The 26568-nt window shown below is 45.4% G+C and overlaps 1 protein-coding gene across 1 annotated transcript in view; it reads left to right on the forward strand.

Moving 5' to 3' along the window:
• Window positions 1-26568, forward strand: part of MSH3 (mutS homolog 3) — a 2089876-nt gene that overhangs the window by 1450071 nt on the left and 613237 nt on the right. Inside the window, exon 17 of the mRNA XM_086960834.1 lies at window positions 7502-7618. Within this exon, the coding sequence (XP_086816960.1) occupies window positions 7502-7618 (117 nt within the window). The remainder of the gene's footprint in view (window positions 1-7501; window positions 7619-26568) is intronic.

Below are 26568 nucleotides of genomic sequence, written 5' to 3' on the forward strand. Positions count from 1 at the left end.
ATGTATATATTAGCAGCTTTATATAGCCATGCTCCTCTTTCTACTGATGTATAGCATATTCTACTCCTGCTCACAGATGCTTTCCCAACCAGGACCCTTTCTCGTGTTTATACGTCATCACCTCTTTGAAAGCACATTTGGTGAACCCTGAGAATGAATGCGTTTTAGATATGGATCACTGAGAAAAAATGAAATATATTTGGCTTGGTTTATGTGCTGTTGGTGATGGGTGACTAATTCTTCAACCTCGCTGATATTTATAAATGTCGATGTTAATGAGAACGCTGAAAACTGCTGACCTCAAAGCTGTGCCCTAAAGTCAACCATAAAATATAGTTAATTAGACCATAAATGGACTGCTGGTTGATTTTGAATTACTTGCTCGTTTTTCATGCCTACAATCCTTTGCACTTTTCTGTGACACATTTAAATTTGAGTATGAAAAAATAGCATATTATGTTAAGGAGCCAGGTTAGCACATAGATTACATCAACAATCAGGAACAAAGTTTCAAAAATATTAAATGTTGTGCTTTGCAGGAGAAGCAGTTGGCTCCATTTATCTGGCCGCCCAAAGCTCCATTTACAAAAACAGCGGCAGAAAGGGAAAATGGTCACACACGCTTTTTGTAAATTATATCCCACCTTAGATAATCCAACAACCACGGCAATCCAAAGGGTATTGCGGGCCAAACTACTACCGTCACTCAACTATGCAGAACAGGCATTTCCTGGAATGTTTGCACAGGACCTAGAAAAGATACACTGTACAGCATATAAAAAGATATTTTGCTTGCCAGCCTGTACAAGAAATACACTGATCTGCCTAGAATTCAGCCTCACCCAGCAAAAATTAGAAGAGCTGGCCACCTTGGCAAAATACTGCTACCTGACAACTGTGGCACCTTAGAATTCCTTGAAGGCCCTCATAAAATCCATCTTCCTAAAACCAAGAAATCCCTGGTCCACCAGTCTTACCATAGCCACAGATCTGCTACAATTTGCTATCGAGAACTGGGATCCCAGCCTAATCAACTATGCAACCATCAAAACATCAATAAAAAGGCAATCACGTTTCATCCTGGATGTGGAATCCTTGGCAGCCAGAGACTTTCATGAAACCCTCTGTCTTTTTAAAATTGTGCACATCCATAAGCCCCACCTAATGCAGGCCGTGGGGAGACAAGCACTACACTGCATCTTAGCCCAAGACTACACCCGCTCCCCTTAAAAGAACTGTATCCATCCCGGAAAGCACGATCAGACATTTCGGAGTGTCGTCTATGCAACTACAAAAGGGAGTACCTGGCACACAGTTTGCTATGTTGCCTAGTCTTGTGCGAAGCTCGCAGACTCTATCTTAGACCCATCCTTCTTCAACTGGGCACTCGCACAGCAAAGGAGGCTTTCCATCAGCTCTACAATTTGGACATTGTGAAGAACATGGCCAACTTTAGCAAATTTGTAAATCTCACATGCATACTTTTGAAAGGCAAGTTGGCACAAGTAGAGGCCACCAAACAGCCAGTGAGCTCTATTGTGCCAGGGACAGCCTCCCTTGAATAGTTGATTTTACCAAGGGGCATCATCGAGCAACAATCTTGTCCCTATGATTTTTAATCACTAAGACTATACCTGGGGTTTATATATTACTTTGTAGGTTGTTTTAAAGATTAGGAGCTTTTAATTTCCATTTTTTATGAGTCGCATTCTGCTTTTGCAATATGTTTTTAAATGTTGTATATTGTAAAGGTTTTAAGCAAGCACACAATAATAAATATCATATCCATTTACTGATTACAATTCTGAATACCTGCTTGAGTCAGTCTGTCAATTTACTTTATTTGATGCTTACAATATAAGATCATAAAAGTGCAGTAAAAAACATCTATATATAATACACATATGCATAAAAAGATAAACACATCATAACAAACACCATTAGGGAACAGTTAGTAAAAGCCAACTGATGGGAACAGTTTAGAATTCATTCTCGTGTATAGTGCAATTTCCTAATTCTTCGTGATTGGATTAAAAAGGACACCACAGAAAAACAGATCATAGGATTAGGCAAAGATTGTAAAAAATACATTGCGACACAACATTGTTTAAAATCATATTTACGCATCAATGGCTAAATAAATATTTTATGTGGTTCTGCATAAAATTTGCTAAAAAAGAAAACATGTAAATTTGATGATGCAGAAACACCATTGCAAGGACAGAATGGCAATTCATTTATGGAATACATTCCAGCTGGGTGGGCCAACATGCATGGAATAAAATTAAAACGAAATCTAATCAGAAAAAATCTGTGACTTGAATTAGTCACAGTAAAAATATAAGATGTTCGCCCTTTCTGTATCATTGGGCTTTCTAAATATGCTTTGACCGATACCTTTGTACAGTTTGCTTTCAGTCTTGCTTCAGCCCTTAATTTGAGGAAACTGTGTGAATTTTCTAAAAATATAGATAACATCCAGTCGCTAGGGATAGAGAATAGACGTTCTAATCCTAAAGATGAAAAAGTAGATCTAATATAGGAAATCCATGGAATCTTGTGAGCATTCTTCAGGGATAGGCAGTCTTCAATTAACTTTTGTGTGATATGGATTAATTCCCTTCTCCATATGGAATGTCACAGCATTATCGCAGCCAAAGCAATTGTGTCGGTCACATAAGAGACATCCAATTCTGCATGAGCAATGAGACTGGAGCAACTTAAGGGGAGACCCACTAGTTTTTTCCAAAATGTGTCCTCTATAACTTGTAAGATGGAGGGGTTAATGTAGCCCAAAATGCCTGCCCCGTAGGTTGCTACCGAAACTGATTTTGCTGCATAAACTTTTTTTGCCATGTTAATGGGTTTTGCTCCCAATTTTTTGATAAATGAGTGTAGGGCAATAATGCTTCTCTCAAGTGATAAGCCTCTAGTAGCAGGCATATTTGACCATGATAATTGCCTATGAAACGTTACACCAAGATAGGAAAAATTATCAGTATGGGCTACTTTCTGTCCTGATATATGGAACTTTGGGACCTTTCTATTTTTAATGCCTGTAATTAAAATAAAGGACTCTGCCTCATTGGTTTTTAGCCCCAGTTTTGACATATAGGATACATAAGTATCTAGTAACTTTTGAAGGGCGAGGCCTGTGCGGGCAATTAGCACTGCCTCGTCAGCATACAGGAGAATTGGAGTGCAAACATTATTCATTTTGGGGACGTCTGGTATTGAGTCCAGCAGGGGACCTTCCACGCCATTAGTGTGAATAGAAAAAATAAATGTGGAGAGCACACAACCCTGCCAGACACCCCTGTTAATAGGAAACGACCTGGTGCACTCCCCCTCTCTCCCGTATCTGACGCAGGCCGTGGCTGATGAGTAGAGCTGTCTAATAAAAGATATAATAGGGTCATCTATGCCCATTTCTTCCATTATCCTCCATAGATGTTGATGTGCCACGCAGTCAACCGCTGCTGAGAAGTCCATAAACGCCAAGTACAATCTTTCAGATTTTACTTCACAGTACTTGGATTAAGGAACTAGTCCTGAGAGTCCATACCTTTTTAAAGCCATATTGGACTGGGATTAAAACCTTATTGCTGGCTGCCCACTCCTCTAGTCTGTTTAATAAAACCTTTCCCATTAATTTAGCTGTTCTATCTAGCAGCGAGATTGGCCTTTAATTTTTGGCCTCAGCTTTGTCCCCTTTCTTATAAATTGGAACTAAAATAGATTTCTTCCATGAGTCTGGAGGACCCACCTTAGCTATAACATTAAAAACGTTTGTCAGCACTGGACCCCATAAGTCCGGCTGATCAAGGAAGAAATCTATAGGGGTACAGTCTGGTTCAGGCGCTTTGTTTCCAGAGCACTGCATAAGGGTTACTTTTATCTCGCGATGATCAAAGATCAGGGGGGGTTTGCTGGGATCACACCTAGATAAAAACTGTGGTTCCCCCCCCCCCCCCTCCAAATTAGGATCAAATATGCTAGAAAAATATGAGACCCAGGATTCCTCGTCTGCATGGCAATCCAGTATTAGAGCTGATAATGGTTTAAGGAACGGAGCAATAATAATACTCCAGAAATCCCTAGGACTTTTGGAAATGGCAGCTAGATGGAGTTGTTCCCATGCTTCTTCCTTTAGGGATTTTATTCTAATCTTCCTAGCCTCGTTGTATTGGGAACAGCACATTTTGACTAGGGCCATATCTCTGGGATTTGACCCAAGGACTTGATGTAGAGCTTTTAAGGACTTAGTACAGGATTGATCGAACCATCTCGGCCCGCTATTTTAGGGGTAGACTTTTTCCTAAATATTTGTAACTTAATCTCCAAAAGTATAGAATCAAAAGCCATGATTACCTGGGTTGGGCTAGATGCTGTTTCTAAGCACGTTATAATATAATTTAGATTTTTTACAATTATGTGTGAGACAAAGGTTGATTTAGCTATCATTGCCCATTTGAGGGTAATCCCTGTTCATTTTTTTCATCGTTGGCTTGACGTGTCTTGGCTGCCCCACATGTATTCCTGACCAATTCAATTTGGCAGTAATTGCAGCATGCTCATTAAAAAGTAGGTACTTAATCTCGCAACTTAGAAGTTATTTTTTAAGGGTTCCGCTATGATTATATAATCAATTGTGGTACCCTGATCTGGAGTCATTTTTATGTCTAGGTAGCACAATGCGAGATTTTAGGTAAATCATCCGGTTTATATTTGCAATTGTATCTATTGTGTTGGTTTATTTAATTTGTTTATACATTGCTCCTGTCGTGGCGCCCTAGAGCCATTTCTGAGTGTATTGTGACATTTTAAATGATGATGGGTATTGATCTACATGGAGCATGACCTCCAGGGAAAGTGGTCTACCTAAGTATCACTTTTTCGGAACCAGTAGGTTGTCTCAAGAAGTCACTGTTCAGCAGTTTCCTGAGGAGTTGGGAGTTCAGTTTTTCTCTCAGTGTGTGCAAGGATGCACATGTCAACATAGACTCGTCAGTTTGGTCACCCTTTCTTCATCTTTTCATCAAGCCCCTATCCTCTTAATTTTCTCTGTGGCTTTTGCTGCCAGATCTTAGATTGAGTTGTTCCATGTACACCGGATCTGATCCCCTCCGGAACATCACATAGGACATAAAAGAACGACACAGCACTTGTGTGGTCTGCTTAAAACCAGCAAAACACCCTTATCACGAAAGATGGAGAGAGATCTGAAGGATAACCGAGAAGAAGAAACCCAAACACGCAAGGCTTAAAGCGCTGAAATACTGGTACAAAGAACTCAGACGATCTATATGACAGACGCGAGTACTGATTACAACATCGAAGACTGAGGGGTGCTTGGTTGCTAAAAAAAAAAGATCCACGTAGGTCTGAAAGATAACATTAGACACAAATGAGACAACAAAAAAAGACCTCTGAGGAACGTAATGAATCGGCTCAATGAGAGAGTGAGCGCACGAGGCCTACTAAACCAGAGGCTTTTGCGAGAAACCGCAGCTCCATCACAGCAATCTTTTTTGATAGCTCTCTAGCCACACCGAGGATTGAACCAAGTACCAACCATTCTAGCAATTTGCATACGCAGCCATCCTGAACATTAACTCTTTGCCCAAGACAGCAGTTAGTAATTTGGCAGGAAATGGTAGATGCTCCTGACAAAGACATCTGATAGGTCTGACAAATTGGTACCAAAAAGATTACTTGGGCTTAAAGACAAGGCCCGATGTTGGAGACAGAGATGTACTCCTGTCAAATGCATGAGTAAAATACCTTCCATGGTGAAAATAAGGAGTCCACCCATTCCCACTCCCACTCTGTCCCCCCAAAATTGGTTCGGAAAAAGGGTTTCTTCACGGGGCAAACTTTTTTGTTAAAGATATATATTTTTTTTGTTAAAGATATACGGGGCAAACTTTAATATTCAAAAGCAAAGTTAAGAATTGTTTCAAAAGTGTTAAATATTGTGGAAGTGAGAACATGTTCCCATGTAGTTACTTTACCTACACAATTACACGTACGTAATTGTACACCAAGTATGATTAATAATAGTCAGTTGTCTTGTAAGTCTGCTAGAAACGTAGGTGTAAATTTAAATGTATTTGTAATTTGGAGCCTCTAAATCGTATTTATCTGCTATGTAACATACGTAGTTTTTATGCTTTGGTCCAGTCTTTTACTAGAAAGAATGTAATCAATGCACTTCCACATAATATACAATGAAAGTTTTAAAATCTGAGCACTTGAGATTCTGTATTATCTTTTGAGTGTATGGCTATGCACAAAATTTAAGAAATAAGTCGTTGTTAAATATACTGTTCATTTTTTTATCTTATGGCTGCATTTAGTTACTAAGGGGCTCATTACGATGGCGGGCGGACCTTAGTCTGCCCGCCATCGTTGCGGTGTGTGGGACCGCCCGCATGACATGCGGCGGTCCCACCACTGCAATTAGGATACGCTTGCCATACTGGCGGGCACATCCAGGGCATTTAACATTGCAGATGGTGCTGCTGGCTGCAGCACTGTACGCAATGCCAAAATGCCATGCTGTGCATTTTCCTGCACTAAGTGGCAGGCACCACGTGGTGCCTGCCACGCAGTGCAGGGAAATGCAGGGGGGTACCATGGGGCCCGAATCCAGCCTCTGTCAGCCTTTCCATGGCGGATCCACAGCCATGGGAAGGCTGGCTGACACTAGCATTGTAATCTGGCTGGCGGTGCCTGCTAGGCACGGCTACCATTTTATGCTCCCTTGTCCGTCCGGCAAGCAATCAGACTGATTGCTTCTGGCGGACCGGTGGCAGGTGGTCTTTCCGCCCGCCGCAGACAGATTGGGATTCCCACCGCAATCCTAATTCGGCGGTGAGAAAATCGGGCTCCGACGGGGAAAGAACCTGCCCCACATGGCTTGGGGGTGGCGGTCCTTCCGCCATCGTAATGAGCCCCTAAGTTTGTAATCAGTCGTAATGGCAATATTTCGAAAATAGTAGTCAAAGACCCTTCCCGGACATTGTAAGGTAAACATGTATTTCGGGAATGTTTCTCCACATCATTTATTTGAGCATCAGCATGGCAACCTACGTCATGATGACAATAGGAAACTATTATTATATTTATATTATATTGTAACAGCATTTTTAAACCATGAATGCGATTTATACTCTTGCTCGGGTGCATAGATATAGCCAGAGAGGAAGACATGTACATACACACATTATACAAAGAGTCCCTCGGGTCTCCTGCATCCTGTGTGCACCATGGTAACCGAGTGTTTGAGTTTTAATAAAGGATATTGGAATCAGTGGATGAGTTGTGCCGTAATGGAACTTTCATTTTCTCTCCAGTGCCTGCCCCTCCTCTGATCCGCTTCATTCATTTCAAGGCCCACAGAATTAAATAAAAAGACCTCGTCTAATTGTGCAAAGTGATTACATACCTGATTGCTTAGTAACCTTGATTTCTTTTTCTTCTTTTTTCATTCTTGCAGCACAAAAGCTGTCAGCCGTTTCCACTCTCCTTTTATTGTTAAAAATTACAGGCATCTGAACCAGCTCAGAGAGCAGCTAGTCCTTGACTGCAATGCTGAATGGCTGCGTTTTCTAAAGTAAGTTTCTAAAACTATATATATATTTTTGTTTTTTGTTTAAATTTGTTTATTGGTTTCTAACATCATACATAGCAGATTGGCATAGTACAGTCATAATAGAGCGATACGTGTTCGCAATAAGGACAAAGAAGAAAATATCTACTGACGGTCTAGTTTGCAATAACTGTTTATACAGTTTTGCAAACTAGACCGTCAGTAGATGATACAAGTAACATTTCTCGGTGGTACATTCTGGGTGCTACCTGTTCAGTAGGTCCGAGTACTTTAATAGACATGCTTAAGAGCCTGGCTGGGCACGTTTCCTGGAAGTCTGGAGGTATGCCTATCCCCATACTGACGTATGGGCGCTATGTAGTGTGATAGGTAAGGAATACACAGCCTGATTCATCATAGACCCGTTTTGCGAGTCTATAATAGCGATTCATAAGGAATCGCTATTACAGACTCGCAAAACGGGATTCATGTAGGAATCGCAAAAAGATTTGCGATTCCTACACAATCCTTATTTGCGATTAGCAAATTGCTAATCGCAAATAAGGAATAACTCCCCATTCATTCCTATGGGTCAAAAGGCCCATAGGAATGAATGGGGAGTATTCCTTATTTGCAATTAGCAATTAGCTAATCGCAAATAAGATAGCGATTTAAAGGGTGCCAGGGGTGTCCAAATTGAAACAGGTGTTGCGCACACACATGTCTAAAGGACATGTGTGTGTGCAACATGCAACTTAGAAAAATGCTTTTAAAAGCATTTTTCTAAGTTTTCGCTATTTACCACAAGGTTTGACCTCGCGGTAAATAGCGGGCCGAAATTGCGAATTCGCAATTTTTAAATGGATGATGAATTGCATTTAAGGAATCTCAAATAGAGATTCCTTAAATGTAATTCCTCGCAAAATTGCGACATCGCTATTACCGATTTTTGCATTTGGGATGATGAATCCCAAATGCAAAAATAGCGCTCGCAAAGGGCCAGATTCTCAGAATCTGGCCCTTTGCGAGCCGATTTCGGCTTGATGAATCAGGCTGACAGTCCCTGTGGATGATCACTGGCTATGGAACTGTCGATGGAGTACAGTTCTTTTTATTAGGTTGATTTTATGTTTTGAGTGCTGTCAACATTATACTCAAAGCTTTTGAAGACCAACATGGGGATCTTCTGATGGGTATTTCTAACTAGATTCTTCACCTTAGAATATTTCCCAGGTGCCAGACTGAATCCATATACTTTTTGTAGCGGGGCTCTTTCGCCCCATTATGTCGCACCATGCAGCTCAGCGTTGGGTCCATACTTCACCGGAAGTGATAGAACATAGCTGTGTATAAGCGCAACTCCAGATCACTGACATCAGAACCTTTCTTACTGCGCATTCTGAAGCAAATATGGACTGACCACATCCAAACTTTCAAAGTGTGCCAGGGAACAATGTTCCCACTGAAAACTGAATCAAGCTGTGCTGTGCCTACAGGAAGCAGATATTGGTCACTGATCTGCACAAGATGTGTCCTTGGCGCCTTGGCTCTGAACAGGACTCTTAAGCCATGTGATAAGTGTGACCTGATGCACCCGCAGGCAGTTCCAGACAGAAGGCAAAGCTGTAGGTCTCTTAGAACAACAACTGTTTGCAGCCTTCACATGACTCTTCCACTTCCCATTTAAAGTCTTCCAGTAATTCCAAGTTCAAACGTAAACAAGAAACGGGACTCAACCCCATCACTCCATTCGCACTCCAAGGACAAGGCGCAAGGACACCAAGATGTGAATTGCACTTTGTAAAGGTTGATGAGCCAATGTCTCAACTTGTTCAGACAAACCCTGACTTCCCTGGACCCTCTTCAAACCTCAAGTAGATTGAGGCCATCTAGGAGGCTTTGTTAAAAATATTCAGTGTGCTTCTAGATCCCTGTGGCTCACCTTTAGGCCACACAAAGAACCACAGGGACCTCTAGACTGGCTACTGCAGGTCCCTTCCTAGCACTGGCTGTGCCCTTGTGACCGATTACAGAGCTCTTACTGACTCCAATGCAGACTGTTACTCCGGCGCCATGATCCATGCTGCACCCCACATCGGTGTTGATTTCACCAGTGCTGATGCCATGCTTGAACTTGGCTGATGTTGCGCTACGCAAGTACGAAAGCCCTCTGTTGTCATGCAGCCTGACTCTAGTCCTGTGCTTCTACCGCATCACAGCTATCAGTAGAGGCTCCATTAATAATTGCCGCTGACTCTGAGGCAGAGCAGGGTGCTCCCCAGGATGTTGATGAAGATGAAGGTAAGGGGGAAGATGTATTTCCCCTCATTATACTGGAGATGCTTTATATTGTGAATTTTAGAACAATGATGGGCTTCACAACTCTCCTGGAACAGAGGTTTCTCACTCCATAGGCAACCAACAGAACAGAGAGGTTGGTCAGAGGGTGTCCGAGGTGCTGGAGTTACAGCTGTCCTCCATTGATACTAAAACACATGTTTTGACAAAAATGCACCAGCCAAGCCCAGCAACATCTGAGGCCTTACTCTTTTTAATGATATCCTGACGATACTCTTAAAGCTACCTGTCAAAACCATATTCTTGCTCATCTGTAAAAAGGCCGGCAGTCGTGCATCATAGACTTGTCCCTGGTGACCTTGGTTTTTTCATCAAGCTCCGCACTTGTGAGTCTTATTGTGCCGGCCTTAAACAGTCAAGTGAATCCTAACTCTTTTCCTACCACTCATCCGGATGGGTAATCTAAAAGGATTGACACATTTGACGAAAATATGTTTTCTTCAACCAGTCTGGCATTGCACTCTTCACATGTAGTCTGTCTGTTGGGCCGATACACTCATGCCTTTTGGGACATGGACTGCGATATTTTTGCCAGCAGCCCCTAAATTTCTTCCAGCCTCTTTGGCTCAGATGATATATAATGGGCAAGACACAGCCAAATATGTAATGTGCGCAGGTTTGTATACCATGCATTTCCTTGGTAGGGTGCTTAATATCACTACAGTCCTTCATCGACATGCCGGAACGTGGTCCACTCAGTTCTACGGCGATGTGCAGGCTTTGTTGATGGATATTGCCTTTGATGACGCTCCCCCCCCCCCTTTTGGTGAAAGGGTGGACTCCACTTCAGAATGCTTTAAAGACAGAAGAGCTACAGCATGTTACTTGGGGCTGTTTTCCGTTACCAAACACTTTCTGCATCAGGTTCAGAAATGTAGGAGCTACTCCAGGTGGCTGGTGTATTGACAGAGACTGCCTTTCAAACCAGTGAGGCAACAAACTGCTGAGGCGTTTTAGGGTCACCAACATGGATCTGGTAGGCTACATGCATGCCAGCAGGAGCACCAGTCCTCCAACAACTCCTCCTTTGTTACAGCAGTTAATGAAGCACTTTAATTTCCCCTTTGCAGGACATGCTCACCCAGTAAGAAAGAAAATATGTCACTCCCTTATATGTTTGTGATTCATCGTACTCTACAGATAGGTCTTGCAAATTATTCAAAAATGTTATGCCTTACCTTTCTTTGCTTTTCTTCCACCCAATATCCCTCTGCAGTAGAACCGATTTCAGAAGAGCATCTGTCCATCCTGCAACAGGAGGTGAGCTTGTTGCTATTCAAACGTGCCATAGAAATGTACTGCACTCTGAGTAAGTTGGGGGTAGTTACTCTTGCTTCTTCTTCATCATGAAAAAGAAGGGGGCCTCAGGCCTTTCTTGGACCTTCATCCCCTCAACACCTTCCTATGAAGGACAGATTCAAAATGCTCACCTTGGCCTAGTTGTCTGCTCTGGACCCTGGCAACTGAACAGTGTATTTGAGCATGGATGACATTTATTTTCATATACCTGTCCTGCTTTCCCACCTGCATTACCTGTGGTTGAAGGTGGACTAGGAGCATTTTCAGTTTGACACACTTCCACTTAGACTCACCAGTGCTGTTATGGTTTCGGTGGACAGTGCCTATCTTCGGAGGTTGGGAGTTGCTGCATTCCTGTACTTTAACGACTGGCTGTTGAAGGCAAAATAATTAAACAACAGGGGGTGGTGATGGACAGAGTTTCTGAATTAAGCAGAATACTCTCACCCAGTCAAGAGATCAGGGCTTAATCCAACACCGTTTTTTAGCTCACTGCACCATCCCAGCTCAGAACCTGGCTATATGCAAATTAGTCTATCCCTGGTTCAGTGTATCATGGGAACAGGGCAAACCAAACTACCAAGCCAATTCTTTCACTGGGAAGGAAACAAGCTACCGGGGACCGGTTTCTGGCATTTCAGTCGTCTTCGGCCCGGCTTGCTTGAATCCTGATGGTGCAATGAGCTAGGGACTCACGTATGAGTATACCCTTCCACGCTTGTGGTGGACAAAATAATTAAACAACAGGGGGTGGTGATGGACAGAGTTTCTGAATTAAGCAGAATACTCTCACCCAGTCAAGAGATCAGGGCTTAATCCAACACCGTTTTTTAGCTCACTGCACCATCCCAGCTCAGAACCTGGCTATATGCAAATTAGTCTGTCCCTAGCCGGGCTGATGAGAGGTGTTACCTCGAAACCGGTCCGGTCCTCGGATGCTTGATTCCGGTCTGGGAAAGATATGGCTGTTGTAGTTCAGACTGGACTGTTCCCATGGGGCACAGGGTCAGAGCTGATTTGCATAAAGCCATTATCTGACCCAGGGTGGTGTGGAGTGCAAAAAACGATGGATTTAGGCCCAGATCCTTGTACTGGGGTGAATGTAAGACATTGATCTACATTCTGTCCATCAAATTGTTTTTTGTAATTTTCTCCCTGAGTGTACTGGGGTAGCTCAGACGTGGGTCCCAGAGCCTCCACACCACTGGAGTCAAGCTAGCCGGGCTGATGAGAGGTGTTACCTCGAAACCGGTCCGGTCCTCGGATGCTTGATTCCGGTCTGGGAAAGATATGGCTGTTGTAGTTCGGACTGGACTGTTCCCATGGGGCACGAGTCAGAGCTGATTTGCATAAAGCCATTATCTGACCCAGGGTGGTGTGGAGTGCAAAAAACGATGGATTTAGGCCCAGATCCTTGTACTGGGGTGAATGTAAGACATTGATCTACAGTCTGTCCATCAAATTGTTTTTTGTAACTTTCTCCCAGAGTGTACTGGGGTAGCTCAGACGTGGGTCCCAGAGCCTCCACACCACTGGAGTCAAGCTAGCCGGGCTGATGAGAGGTGTTACCTCGAATCCGGTCCTCGGATGCTTGATTCAGGTCTGGGAAAGATATGGCTGTTGTAGTTCAGACTGGACTGTTCCCATGGGGCACAGGGTCAGAGCTGATTTGCATAAAGCCATTATCTGACCCAGGGTGGTGTGGAGTGCAAAAAACAATGGATTTAGGCCAGATCCTTGTACTGGGGTGAATGTAAGACATTGATCTACATTCTGTCCATCAAATTGTTTTTTGTAATTTTCTCCCTGAGTGTACTGGGGTAGCTCAGACGTGGGTCCCAGAGCCTCCACACCACTGGAGTCAAGCTAGCCGGGCTGATGAGAGGTGTTACCTCGAAACCGGTCCGGTCCTCGGATGCTTGATTCCGGTCTGGGAAAGATATGGCTGTTGTAGTTCGGACTGGACTGTTCCCATGGGGCACAGGGTCAGAGCTGATTTGCATAAAGCCATTATCTGACCCAGGGTGGTGTGGAGTGCAAAAAACGATGGATTTTGGCCCAGATCCTTGTACTGGGGTGAATGTAAGACATTGATCTACATTCTGTCCATCAAATTGTTTTTTGTAATTTTCTCCCTGGCTGTTGAAGGCAGGCTTTTTGCAGTCAGTTGTGGACCATCTTCGAATGACGGAGGCCATTTTGACATTGTTGAATTTCTCTTAGTCATTCTTATTAGTGGCCTAGAAACTGGACCCTTAAAGTGTCCGTAAGTACGCCAACACTTGACTTTCTTCCATTTTTTAAAACACACCTTAGCAAGTGTGTAGGAAAAACACTGTTTCACGTGGCTCCAACCCTTTTTTGCCACTCACTGTTCACCTACTGATCCTGAAGAAAGTCCCGTAAAACACCTAGATGGGACTGAAACATGTAGACCGCCACACTTAAGTCAACTCACAGGAATATTGTTCCTTTAGTAGTTGCATCACACATAGTTTTAACCAATACCCTGGGCCACGAATAATAACACGTTGGGCAAGGATTCGCAGAGGTATTTTTTATCATTTCACCTTCACTCACATCACATTGTTGCACCACACCTGCTCCGCTGTAGTCAGGCGTCGAAGCACAGCCAGGTGGCACTCGGCTGCCTGGTTGGGACCCCGATGATAAAGCATGACACCAACCAGGTTGGTGTGTGAGGGGTCTTTTAACAACACCCAATGGGTCCAGTTTCTAGGCCACTAATAAGAGTGACTAAGAGAATTGCATACGCATAGTGGGCTAGTCCACATTGTTTCTACAGATTACCCCTGAGGACAGGACGCGCCCTACATACCCTTGCTCTCCGACTGATTTTTTTTGATTGTTGAATTTAACCATAAACAAGCCGAAGTTCTGCCCTAATCATTTTCAGAGACTTTCACCTATGGTGCAATCCTGGATATGGTGGATTTCAGGGCTTTCCCTCTGCAGGAATGAGTCCAGGATGCTGGGATGATGATAATGGCTATGAAGCTTCTTGACTTCTTACCTTTGTGCATCTGCCTTGTCAACCATGCCCGGGTGCATCCTACTAGTCACCGACACCAGGGAGCACAATTGCCCTTGAAGTTCCAATTGGCTTATCACCAAAGCTGCCTTTCTGACAACATCCAAATCTCTGAGGAAGCATCTCAACATTGCAGTGGTGGCCCACCAACCAATTTGTCCTGCAGCTGATCACTCTCCTTTGCCCACTAACAGCTAACAATTCTGACAAACGCATCACTTCTGGGTGGGTGGACTCCTGGGGTAGGTGGAGGTCCATTGGAGGACTGGCTCCACGTTAGCCTACTGGAGCAGTGGGTCATTCTTCTAGTCCTGAAGGCCTCCCTGTTATCCATTCAAGGGAGATTGATGCAAGTTCTCACAGACAACACCACCACCAGCCATGTGGTACTGCAACACGTAGGGTCATGTGCCTTTACGCCTCTGGAGTTCCAGGGCATTCTTCTGGGTCAACCAGCATGCAAGGTCTGTGTACACCCGAGCAGGCGACTGGCAGATCACAAGTGGAACTTACACCCAGAGGTAAGGCAGGATGACTTCCACCAGTGGGGAGAACCCAAACTAGATCTTTTCACCACAGTCCAGCATGTGCAGTCTCAAAAATGTTGTGCTTTGGAGTTTCCGCAAGGTAGTGGATATCATCCTTGCTGCTTGGTGTGCTCTTACGAAATCCATCTAAGCAGCACACTGGAACAAATTTGTGACCGGGGGCAGTGCCCAGAACACAGACCCCTTATACGCAATGCTGTTGGATGTTCTGTTCATCTCAGCTCAGCAAGGCTTTACAGTGGGCACAATAAAGGTTATTTGGTGGCCCTTTTGGCCTTTCTACATTTGCCATACAACCTAATGCTCATATATTATTTGGAATTTACTAAATCTTCACTACATCTTGGAAAACATGTTTTGTTCCAAGACATTTGTGATGCCACAATTGGACCTTACCCTGGTCTTGACATATCTCATGTTCGCCTTTTGAGCCTGCTATGTCTTCTGTTTTTGAAGATTACCCTTCTCATTGAGATTGTCAGTTCATTGTGTGAACAGTGGCGGCTGTTCCGCTACGGAGGAGGAGCGTCGCCCCACTACTCTGCGAGCAGTAAAAAGGAAAACTACAATGGTAATAACCAGCGTTATCTTTTAGGTTTTCCGTTTCCTGGTGCAGCCGTGCGGGTGGGGCCGGAGTGCCAGAGCGGGGGTCAGGAGGAGGTGTGGTTGCTCCACTCTAAAGTGCAAATAACTTTTTGGCTGGCCCTCTCGCACTTTGCATGTTCCTCACCCAGGCTGCATCACAGCATGGGTGCCGAATATGCCCAGCCCCCCATTCCCCGTCTGAGCGCTGAACCACAACACTCAGACCAAACACAACGCTGCAGTGCAGTGTTGTGATTGGCTAGGGGAGTCAAGAGCCTGGGTGTTTCCTCCTCGTTCCTGCTTCTGAGGCAGCGGTGGTCAGAATTGAGATGCAGCGGCTGGGCGGGTGTTATTTTTTTTATTTTCATTTACAACGATGCCACCTAACAGCGTGTGCGAGCACTGCTATGAAAAATCTCTGGATCCATTTTGACGGCTAGGGTATATTCTTAGGTGAGGAATCTGCAATTAAGTATTCACCAAAAAGAGTATTACTCGACTTTCTTAATTGTCGCTCAAAATATGTTTGTGTTGAAAGCACAATATGTGACTGTGTAATTTCAATTGAGGCACAAAGAAAGGAAATATTTCGGGAGATTGAAGTAAGACCAACGAAGATAGCATCAAACGATAAAGTATTAACTTCACGCCTATCTGAAACATCTGCTTGGGAAATTCCATATTTGTTTTCTATGTGGTGTGCTGGCTTTAAATCTACTCCGCTTTCTATTAAAATGTTTTTTAATGCTTGTTTTTATTGCAATTGTGCCCCATACAAGAGAAAACACTGTATTTGGATCAACTTAAGAACCTCTTGGCTAGAGTTCATTTAGCATTAAATGCTACACGATGACTGCCACATTCTGAAAGCTTTGAAAATGGTTTGTAGTGCCCATCTTACCATTATTTAAATATTGTTAGGTGCCTCAGACTGAGCTGCTTCCTTATCTGTCTGTTGCCTGGACCCCTAACCAGTTGTTGGTAAAAGGAAGTAGTTGAGTGGGAAAAGAAATTGTGTGTGATTTCTATATGATAATAGGTATATCAGCACAAATGTGTTGTAAAATGATTTTAATATGAATTTGAACTGCGACAAGCTTAATAAACATAAATAACATATATTGATTAGCCCCAATTAACAGTCTCTCTACCCTGTTGAAATACAGACAAATTGCACTTTGAACCATAATATAGACCAGGAAAACATATCAAAATATGAACTATCGGCACGTGGTCTCGTGTGCTAGAGAAAGGATGCTTCTCCACAAGCTCCGAGTCATGCCTCTTTTCCCTGGCAAATTACACTTGCTTCTCAGAGCTAGCTTTCCTGGGCTCTGTCGGAAGGTGTGCAGATAGAAAATGTCTTGCCCCACATTTTTGGGTCTGAGGCAGAGAATTACTCCAGACCAGGAGGAAATCTTGGAGAAATAGTCTATCTTTTGACAGACACCAAGATACTATTGGCCATCTTGTACAGACTGTAGGAGGTCCCTTGGCAGAGGCGAGAGACTGTCAGCACTGGGGATAAACGAGAAGAGGGAGGGCGGAGAAAACTGATCATGTGACCACGTGTAGAAAGACAGATGCGGAAATAGCACCTAGTGGGACTCTCCATCCGAGGAGTTAGCTGCTTTAGGGGATACTTTAATTAGATTCCGGTTCAGAGGAAGACTCTCCAGCTGGCCCCCTTGTACCAGCATTGTCTAGTTCGCAACCTGGTGAGAATCCATTTTTTACTGCAGGAGAGTGGATTTTATTCCTTGAAAAGGCTGTACAAGAAATGTGATGCCATTGAGCAAAAGGTAAAAACAACAGTTGATGGACAGAATGCAGAAAAATGTCATACATTCACCCCAGTACAGAGATCTGGGCTTAAATCCATCTTTTTTTTGCACTCCACACCACCCCAGTTCAGACATGGCCATATGCAAATCAGCCTTGACCCTGTGCCTCATGGGAACAGTCCAGCCCGAACCGACAAGCCATGCCTTCCCTGGACCGGAAACAATCATCCTAGGACCGGTTTCTGGCATTCCAGCCGTCTTCAGCCCGGCTTGCTTGAATCCAGTGGTGTGGAGAGCATGGGACTCACATCTGAGCATACCCATCCCACTTGGGGTGACAAATACAAAAACCACAGTTGATGGACAGAATGCAGAACAATGTCATACATTCACCCCAGTACAGAGATCTGGGCCTAAATCCATCGTTTTTTTGCACTCCACACCACCCCAGTTCAGACATGGCCATATGCAAATCAGTCTGACCCTGTGCCTCATGGGAACAGTCCAGCCCCGAACTGCCAAGCCATGCCTTCCCTGGACCAGAAACAAGCTTCCATGGACCGGTTTCTGGCATTCCAGCCGTCTTCAACCCGGCTTGCTTGAATCCAGTGGTGCGGAGAGCATGGGACTCACGTCTGAGCATACCCATCCCACTCGGGGTGACAAATGCAAAAACCACAGTTGATGGACAGAATGCAGAACAATGTCATACATTCACCCCAGTACAGAGATCTGGGCCTAAATCCATCGTTTTTTTGCACTCCACACCACCCCAGTTCAGACATGGCCATATGCAAATCAGTCTGACCCTGTGCCTCATGGGAACAGTCCAGCCCAAACTGCCAAGCCATGCCTTCCCTAGACCGGAAACAAGCTTCCGAGGACCGGTTTCTGGCATTCCAGCCGTCCTCAGCCCGGCTTTCTTGAATGCAGTGGTGTGGAGAGCATGGGACTCACGTCTGAGCATACCCATCCCACTCGGGGTGACAAATGCAAAAACCACAGTTGATGGACAGAATGCAGAACAATGTCATACATTCACCTCCGTACAGAGATCTGGGCCTAAATCCATCGTTTTTTTTGCACTCCACACCACCCCAGTTCAGACATGGCCATATGCAAATCAGTCTGACCCGAACTGCCAAGCCATGCCTTCCCTGGACCGGAAACAAGCTTCCGTGGACCGGTTTCTGGCATTCCAGCCGTCTTCAGCCCAGCTTGCTTGAATCCAGTGGTGCGGAGGGCATGGGACTCACGTCTGAGCATACCCATCCCACTCGGGGTGACAAATGCAAAAACCACAGTTGATGGACAGAATGCAGAACAATGTCATACATTCACCCCAGTACAGAGATCTGGGCCTAAATCCATCGTTTTTTTTGCACTCCACACCACCCCAGTTCAGACATGGCCATATGCAAATCAGTCTGACCCGAACTGCCAAGCCATGCCTTCCCTGGACCGGAAACAAGCTTCCGTGGACCGGTTTCTGGCATTCCAGCCGTCTTCAGCCCAGCTTGCTTGAATCCAGTGGTGCGGAGGGCATGGGACTCACGTCTGAGCATACCCATCCCACTCGGGGTGACAAATGCAAAAACCACAGTTGATGGACAGAATGCAGAACAATGTCATACATTCACCCCAGTACAGAGATCTGGGCCTAAATCCATCGTTTTTTTTGCACTCCACACCACCCCAGTTCAGACATGGCCATATGCAAATCAGTCTGACCATGTGCCTCATGGGAAGTCCGTTCATGATAGACGGCCACCGGGAACCTGAAGAGGAGGGATACCTGAATCTAACACGCCGCCTACCTTTGAAACCAACACGTTTCTGGATGTTTATTGTCCGACGGATCCCCTCCCGGTTACCGCCTGAAAGACACACGCTTTCAGAGCCAATACTTGGAACACTTCGTTACCCTATTTACAGCGGAATACAGCTAAGCTAACTAATTTCGACCCTACCACTTGAAACATACCCGTTTCCAGACAGAGAATTGCTCTATTTGTGTAGACTCTTACACACCGGATAAGGCGGAACCCAAAGGTCACAACAGAGTGTGACTAAACTGGACACTCCAACTTCACTCTCTTAATTGATTTGAGCTATAAATAATCATGGCTTCTATTTGAACCACCTATACGGATTGGTACCGTTAGCTCCAGACTTCACTCGACCCATTCCTGGTGTTGAGTCTAAAGCCCTGAAGAGTCGTGTTGACTCTACGGCACACGACGAAACACGTGTCGGCATTTTGTGAGACTGTTATAGTCTGGATGCAATAAACCATCTCCCTGCTGGGACAAGAATACACACTGAAGAATCTGCTTCTGTTCATTTTTCCATACCTCACACTGTTTTGTAATTTTGTAACACCTTGATGTATTTGCGAGAGCACAGCTGTTTAATTGTTGATCGGTCTCTGACTTATTGGACGGTTATGGGTGTTTTACCGTCTGCTCTTCACGCACTACACAGCAACCTTTGAACCAACACACAGTAACGTAGAAATTGAGGCAGTGCGCCCTTGATATCGCAACCTAAAAAACCCCTAAACAGTTTTGCCTCATGGGAATAGTCCAGCCCGAACTGCCAAGCCATGCCTTCCCTGGACCGGAAACAAGCTTCCGAGGACCGTTTTCTGGCATTCCAGCCGTCCTCAGCCCGGCTTTCTTGAATGCAGTGGTGTGGAGAGCATGGGACTCACGTCTGAGCATACCCATCCCACTCGGGGTGACAAATGCAAAAACCACAGTTGATGGACAGAATGCAGAACAATGTCATACATTCACCCCAGTACAGAGATCTGGACCTAAATCCATCGTTTATTTGCACTCCATACCACCCCAGTTCATACATGGCCATATGCAAATCAGTCTGACCCTGTGCCTCATGGGAACAGTCCAGCCCGAACTTGCCTTGCCTTCCCAGGTCCGGAAACAAGCTTCAGAGGACCAGTTTCTGGCATTCCAGCCGTCTTCAGCCCGGCTTGTTTGATTCCAGTGGTGTGGAGAGCATGGGACTCACGTCTGAGCATACCCATCCCACTCGGGGTGACAAATGCAAAAACCACAGTTGATGAACAGAATGCAGAACAATGTCATACATTCACCCCAGTATAGAAATCTGGGCCTAAATCCATCGTTTTTTTTGCACTCCACACCACCCCAGTTCAGACATGGCCATATGCAAATCAGTCTGACCCTGTGCTTCATGGGAACAGTCTGTAATGATTTCCAAGTAGGTTCCACAGGAGCGTAAGGAATCCGGAGAGTACTCCTCAGCCTTCCCCCAATGCCTTTCGACTCTATCAAACACTAGAGTATCGAATGGCTCGCCAGGGGAAAACAGGGAAACAAAACAAGGAAAGGTTGGGGAAGACAATAGAGCTTGGCAGTGGACTTCAGAATGGACGCTTGGTAACAGGCAGGCTGTAAAGGAAGAAATGTATCACTGTCTATACTTGCTAACCACACCATATATGTACACAATGTCTTTTATACACATTTGACCACCAACTACCACAATTAAATGTCTGGACTGTAGGACATATTGGAAGGGTAGAATAAGGTGTTGGTGTTCTGTTGCAAAACAAGACAAAAGATAAGAAAACTTTTACCCACTCGAGGCTAGTAAGTGTAATCACATGATGTGTCATTCTCACTCTGTTATTCTTTGGAGTAAACTGGAAGAACATCCAATTCTTCTGTAAGTCTGGATACGAGTTTGTGAGCCTCTACCATGTATCTTGCATCAAGTTATCTGCCATACAATAAATACAATTAGGTCTCCACTCACGTAAACCTCCAGATATATGGTAAGAAAAGGTAGCACACAGCGCTGTTACCGTGATTCTTTGCAGAGGAACTTCGAAATCACACCACACTCTGGTCCACGCAAGAGCCCCAAAAATAAAGTATGTAAGGTCCTAGGGAAGGATGGAGTGGGGATGCATACAATGGGAGTCAGCATCAGGCGGGAATCAAATTGTAGAATAAACTGGCAGTACCCAGCCGGATGGCAGGGAGAATCCCGGCCGCCGGGTGAAGCACCAGGGGATTGGGAGAAAGGACTCTAACTCTCTAAATGAGCTTAGCGGTGCCCTGCCGGATGGCGGGGAATAGACCCGGCCGCCGGGCGGAGCACCTGAAATAGGAAAGAAATGGCAAGCTGTACCCGGCCGGATGGCGGGGAGAATCCCGGCCGCCGGGCGGGGCACAAGGAGAGGGGGAATGTGGAAAAAGAACAAATACGGACAAAACCGTAAATGCGTACGTCAGGAAGGGTAGACGTCAAAGTGACAGTGAAACAGAAAGTACGGCACAGCGGTAGAAGCCGCACGAAAACACCCTCACAGAGGAGGCAGGAACCAAACAGGAAGAATAAACGACCAACAGGAAACCGGAAGTCAGGCAAAACAATTCGGGATGGAACCCACAGCAGTAAGGGCTAGACGCAAGAACGCAAAGCGGCGTTCCGATGTTGTGCGCGTCTTTAAATAGTTTCCTGCCATTAAAGCTACAGTACGAGAGGGATGTCGGGGCATGACACAGTCCAGCCCGAACTGCCAAGCCATGCCTTCCCTTGACCGGAAACAAGGTTCCGAGGACCGGTTTCTGGGATTCCAGCCGTCTTCAGCCCGGCTTGCTTGAATCCAGTGGTGTGGAGAGCATCTGTACTGGCGTGACTGTATGACATTGTTCTGCATTCTGTCCATCAACTGTGGTTTTTGCATTTGTCACCCCGAATGGGATGGGTATGCTCAGACGTGAGTCCCATGCTCTCCACACCACTGGATTCAAGGAAGCCGGGCTGAAGACGTCTGGAATGCCAGAAACCGGTCCTCGGAAGCTTGTTTCTGGTCCAGGGAAGGCATGGCTTGGCAGTTCGGGCTGGACTGTTCCCATGAGGCACAGGGTCAGACTGATTTGCATATGGCCATGTCTGAACTGGGGTGGTGTGGAGTGCAAAAAAACCGACGGATTTAGGCCCAGATCTCTGTACTGGGGTGAATGTATGACATTGTTCTGCATTCTATCCATCAACAGTGGTTTTTGCATTTGTCACCCCGAGTGGGATGGGTATGCTCAGACGTGAGTCCCATGCTCTCCACGCCACTGGATTCAAGCAAGCTGGGCTGAAGACGGCTGGAATGCCAGAAACCGGTCCTCGGAAGCTTGTTCCTGGTCCAGGGAAGGCATGGCTTGGCAGTTCGGGCTGGACTGTTCCCATGAGGCACAGGGTCAGACTGATTTGCATATGGCCATGTCTGAACTGGGGTGGTGTGGAGTGCAAAAAAACGATGGATTTAGGCCCCGATCTCTGTACTGGGGTGAATGTATGACATTGTTCTGCATTCTGTCCATCAACTGTGGTTTTTGTATTTAAAAGGTAGGGCATGTACTAATAGTTTAATACTGCTAATTTCGTTTTTCACTATTGCAAGGTCCATCGCTCCCATAGGGTAACATGGGGATTGCCTCTAAATATATTTTACGTGTAATTTTCCATTTGGAGCCAATAGAGGTTTGGAGTTTGGGGTCTCTCTGAAAAAAATACATCTTTTGGTGAAGTTGGTTTTTGAATTCTGTAAGTTTGAAAATGCTACGTTTATATAGTGGGCATTTTCTCGCTTAACTATTTTTTGCCTCTGCCTGTCTGTAGAATACATGCTTGAGTTGGCTGACAGTTGTTCTCTTATGCATTCACTCTAGACAGTCACACACAGGGACCTGCGGTGTGCCTTTCATATCCTGATGGGTCATCATCAGGCTGATGGGCCTTCCTGAGCTAGCGTGGTGATAGGAGTTGTCACTGACACCTGAATAGAGCTGTGCCTGTCCTCAAACAAAGGTGTATCCACCGTCTTGTAGTGTGTCTGAAGGCAGGTCAGGGAGAGGCAGGGTATTGTGCACTACCGAGACTTTCTTTTGAAGCTTGCCTACTTCAAATGCAGAAAGGGGTATGAGTATTGGACCACTGGTACCCCAAATTCAGAACACTTCTGGACTGAAGACATGCTGCCAGGAAGAAGAACTACATGCTGTAAGAGGGACTGCCTGTTGCTTCCCTGTACCGGACTACTGCTTGCTTCTGCTGTCCTGGGAGACAGCAGAAGCTTTCTAAGCCAAGCTTCCACGGTTCGCCAAGAGCTTGACTTGAGCTTGCCTCCTGTTAAGAAGTTTCAGGGCCTTGAAAGACTTCAGCTGCCAGTGCCTGAGCTCTTCTGTTGAAAGTCCTGACATGCAGAGTGGTGCCAAATCCAGGTCCTGGTGCCTTTGGAAGTGTAACTTGGGGATCTTTTTTAGGTTTTTTTTGTAAATATCTTTATTAGCTTTCATACGTTATTGATACAACCGACAAAAAGAACACATATGGTATAAGTAACCTCACACTGTTGTAGAGGAAGGGAGTCATAGACAGCATATAGCATGTGGCCATTTTATCTGCCACCAGATACATGTACATTGGGAATTTCCCCCTAATCAGCAGAACCAAACCACTTGCCAGCAGAGGGTTTAAAGCACAATGTTTAGTGTCATGTGCCGCATCCATGTACGGTACAACAGATGCCGCAAGTGCATTCACAGTTTTACTCCAGCTTTATCAAACAGCCATATCAATGAAACACCCCTATCAGACTCCCACCCCAAACCGTGTGTGTGTATGTTCGAACAGGGCACCATCGAAGAATACACCGACTCCAGTGGATATGAGTGCTCAGTACAATGCTTCGCAACAGTTGCCGAAATCTCCCTCCTCCTACCCTTAAAGACATCTTAGAAATAGGTCCATCACCCGGCCATCCAGCTTACCAACGGGGCGAGGGGCCTGGCAGAATCTGCCAATAAGGTAAGACCTGTCTGCACATTAACCCCCAGAGGAAAGGTTAGGCGCTATAGGGGGAAGATAGTCTGTACTGGCCTCAAGTCGTTCCAGGTAAGTATCCAGCATTCCAATGGATCCAATTGCTCGTCCTATGTGCACAGTCGCTTGTGTACCAATAGCTCATTAGGCACCCAACGGAGCATGTCTGCCGCCAACATTTCAGTGGGGGCGCCATGGTAGAGTACCAAGTCATGGTAGTACATCCTTTAGCTACGATACGCCCTAAATCTTAACAGACCTTTGTTTTTCTTGGTGATGCACTCCGTATCAAGCAAGTATCTAAGCAGACTAGCAGAAACAAGTTATTCATTACCCTGATGCCACCCGCGACACCCGTTTCCAAATAGGACAAATTAGTGTACTGGACCACATCATGTGAAGGGAGTCCAGTCCGCATCAGACGATCCGCACCTCATCATACGCTAGAAGCACCAGGGAACATCTTACTAATCCTGTGTGGAGTGAGATATGCACAGTACAGGAAGTGACATTGTTGGAGTAGAAATCGCACATTTCGTGGCCCCTTTTTGACTGATTGTAAGCATCGGTCCCATTGCTTAGCTGTGATATCAGTCCCGAGCTCCAGTGTCCACCATTCCCATAATTGCACATGTTCCACAGTTGGTCTACTCTGCAACAAGAAGTATAGGTGAGTGATGGCCCTCATGGTGTCCCCCGTTAAAGCTGCTTTGAGAGGGGCCCTCATCGGAGGCTGCTCCCGCTGAGAACCCCAAGTCTTACGCTTCACATCCCACAGGGCAGAATACAATAAGAACTGTTCTGAACCTAGTCCATGATCTACTGCCAAAACATTGAAGGAACAGAGACCCTCCTCAGTCACCACATCCGCCCAAGTCATAATTTCGACCGCTTCCAAATTCCGGACCCCATGCGTTGTCCTTAAGCTTTGGCACTCTGGTATGACCCAAGTCGGGATCCTGGTGCATAATGTGTACGGAGATGATCATCTCTAGCATATCATTTCCAGACGTATAGTTCTGTACGTAACAGCACACAATTCGTGTTAAGAGGGGGTGTAGCATCAGAGTTGATGCAGCAATGGTCTCCCTGACAGCTCATCCAAAATGTCAACACATTATGGAGATGGCTCTCCTGCCATCCACTGCATCTGCCACTACTGTTGTGCTACAGCATATTATGATCCGTAGTCCAGGGCCCCAAGGCCACCTTCTTCCGAACGGGCAAATAGTTTATATAGAGCAACTCGTTGCTGGCCATTGCCCAGAATCAATTCCGTCAACACCCTTTTTATATCTAGGAAAAGGCCTTATGGGTGATCGATGGTAGGGCTGCAAAGAAATAGACAAGTTGTGGCAGGACCAACATTTTGGCAATGGCTAACCTGCCCATTGGGGGCAATAGTACCCTGGTCTGAAAAGAAGGCAGCAGTGAATTGCAGCCCACGCATTTCCTAGATTCGCCTCTAGCAAATCGTGCGGGTCATAATATACCTGCACACTCAAATATAGTTCTATACGCGGTATAGTATCCCAACAGTCCTCAGGGATAGGCAGCAGTGGAAATGAACAGGATTTACCCCAATTAACACGGAGACCCGGCATGGCTCCAAATGCAATCAGCAGAGCAATGACCTCTGGCAGTACTAGAGGGTCAGCTCTCAAACAAATAGGGACACTATTTGAGGGTATCCAAGCACCACAAGACCGCATTGTGGTGCCTGTTCTTAAAGCGTACACTCAAAGGGCTCCAGTGCTAGGGCAAACAGCAGCGATGAGAGGGGGCAACCCTGTCATATATTCTTCTAGCCACAGGGAAAAAAAGCAGTTATTACGTCCCCCATGCGCCCTCTGGCAGTTGGATTGGTGTACAATAACGCTACCCAGTGCAAGAATGGAGAACCAAACTAAATGTGCATCAGATCCACCATCGGGTTAGGCCAACCCAAGGTGTAAAATACCTTTTCTGTGTCAAGGGAGGCAGCCCATCACTCCATTCTAGTGAGTCTTTCCCTGTCCATAAAATGTAATAAACACCGCAAGTTAATGAAGGTGTGGCGTCTGGGTATGAAGCCATTTTGGCCAGAATGCACTAAAGAGGGGATTTTTGTAGTGAGACAGTTAGCCAGGACCTTTTAATCCAGATTCAGAAGAGACAGGGGTTGATACGTTGTTACATTTAGAGGACCGCACTCTGGTTTGGGAAGGTCTGCAATGACCACTTCCCTCATGGAAGTCGACAGGGTCCTTCTAGCCAATGCACATTCATACTCCTGAAGGAGGAGTAGAGCCAATCGAGCACTGTAATGGGCATGAAATTATACTGGAAATCTGTTGGTACCTGGAACCTTCCCTCGGGCTATCTGGGTTATTGCCTCCCGTACCTCTTCCAGTGGGATTGGACTATCCAATTGCTGATGCTGGAGGGGGAACTGAAAAAGTATGGACAACATCAAATATGCGGAAAGCACATCTG

This window comes from Lissotriton vulgaris, chromosome 3_1 (assembly GCF_964263255.1).
Source record: "Lissotriton vulgaris chromosome 3_1, aLisVul1.2, whole genome shotgun sequence".
Classification (NCBI taxonomy): domain Eukaryota; kingdom Metazoa; phylum Chordata; class Amphibia; order Caudata; family Salamandridae; genus Lissotriton; species Lissotriton vulgaris.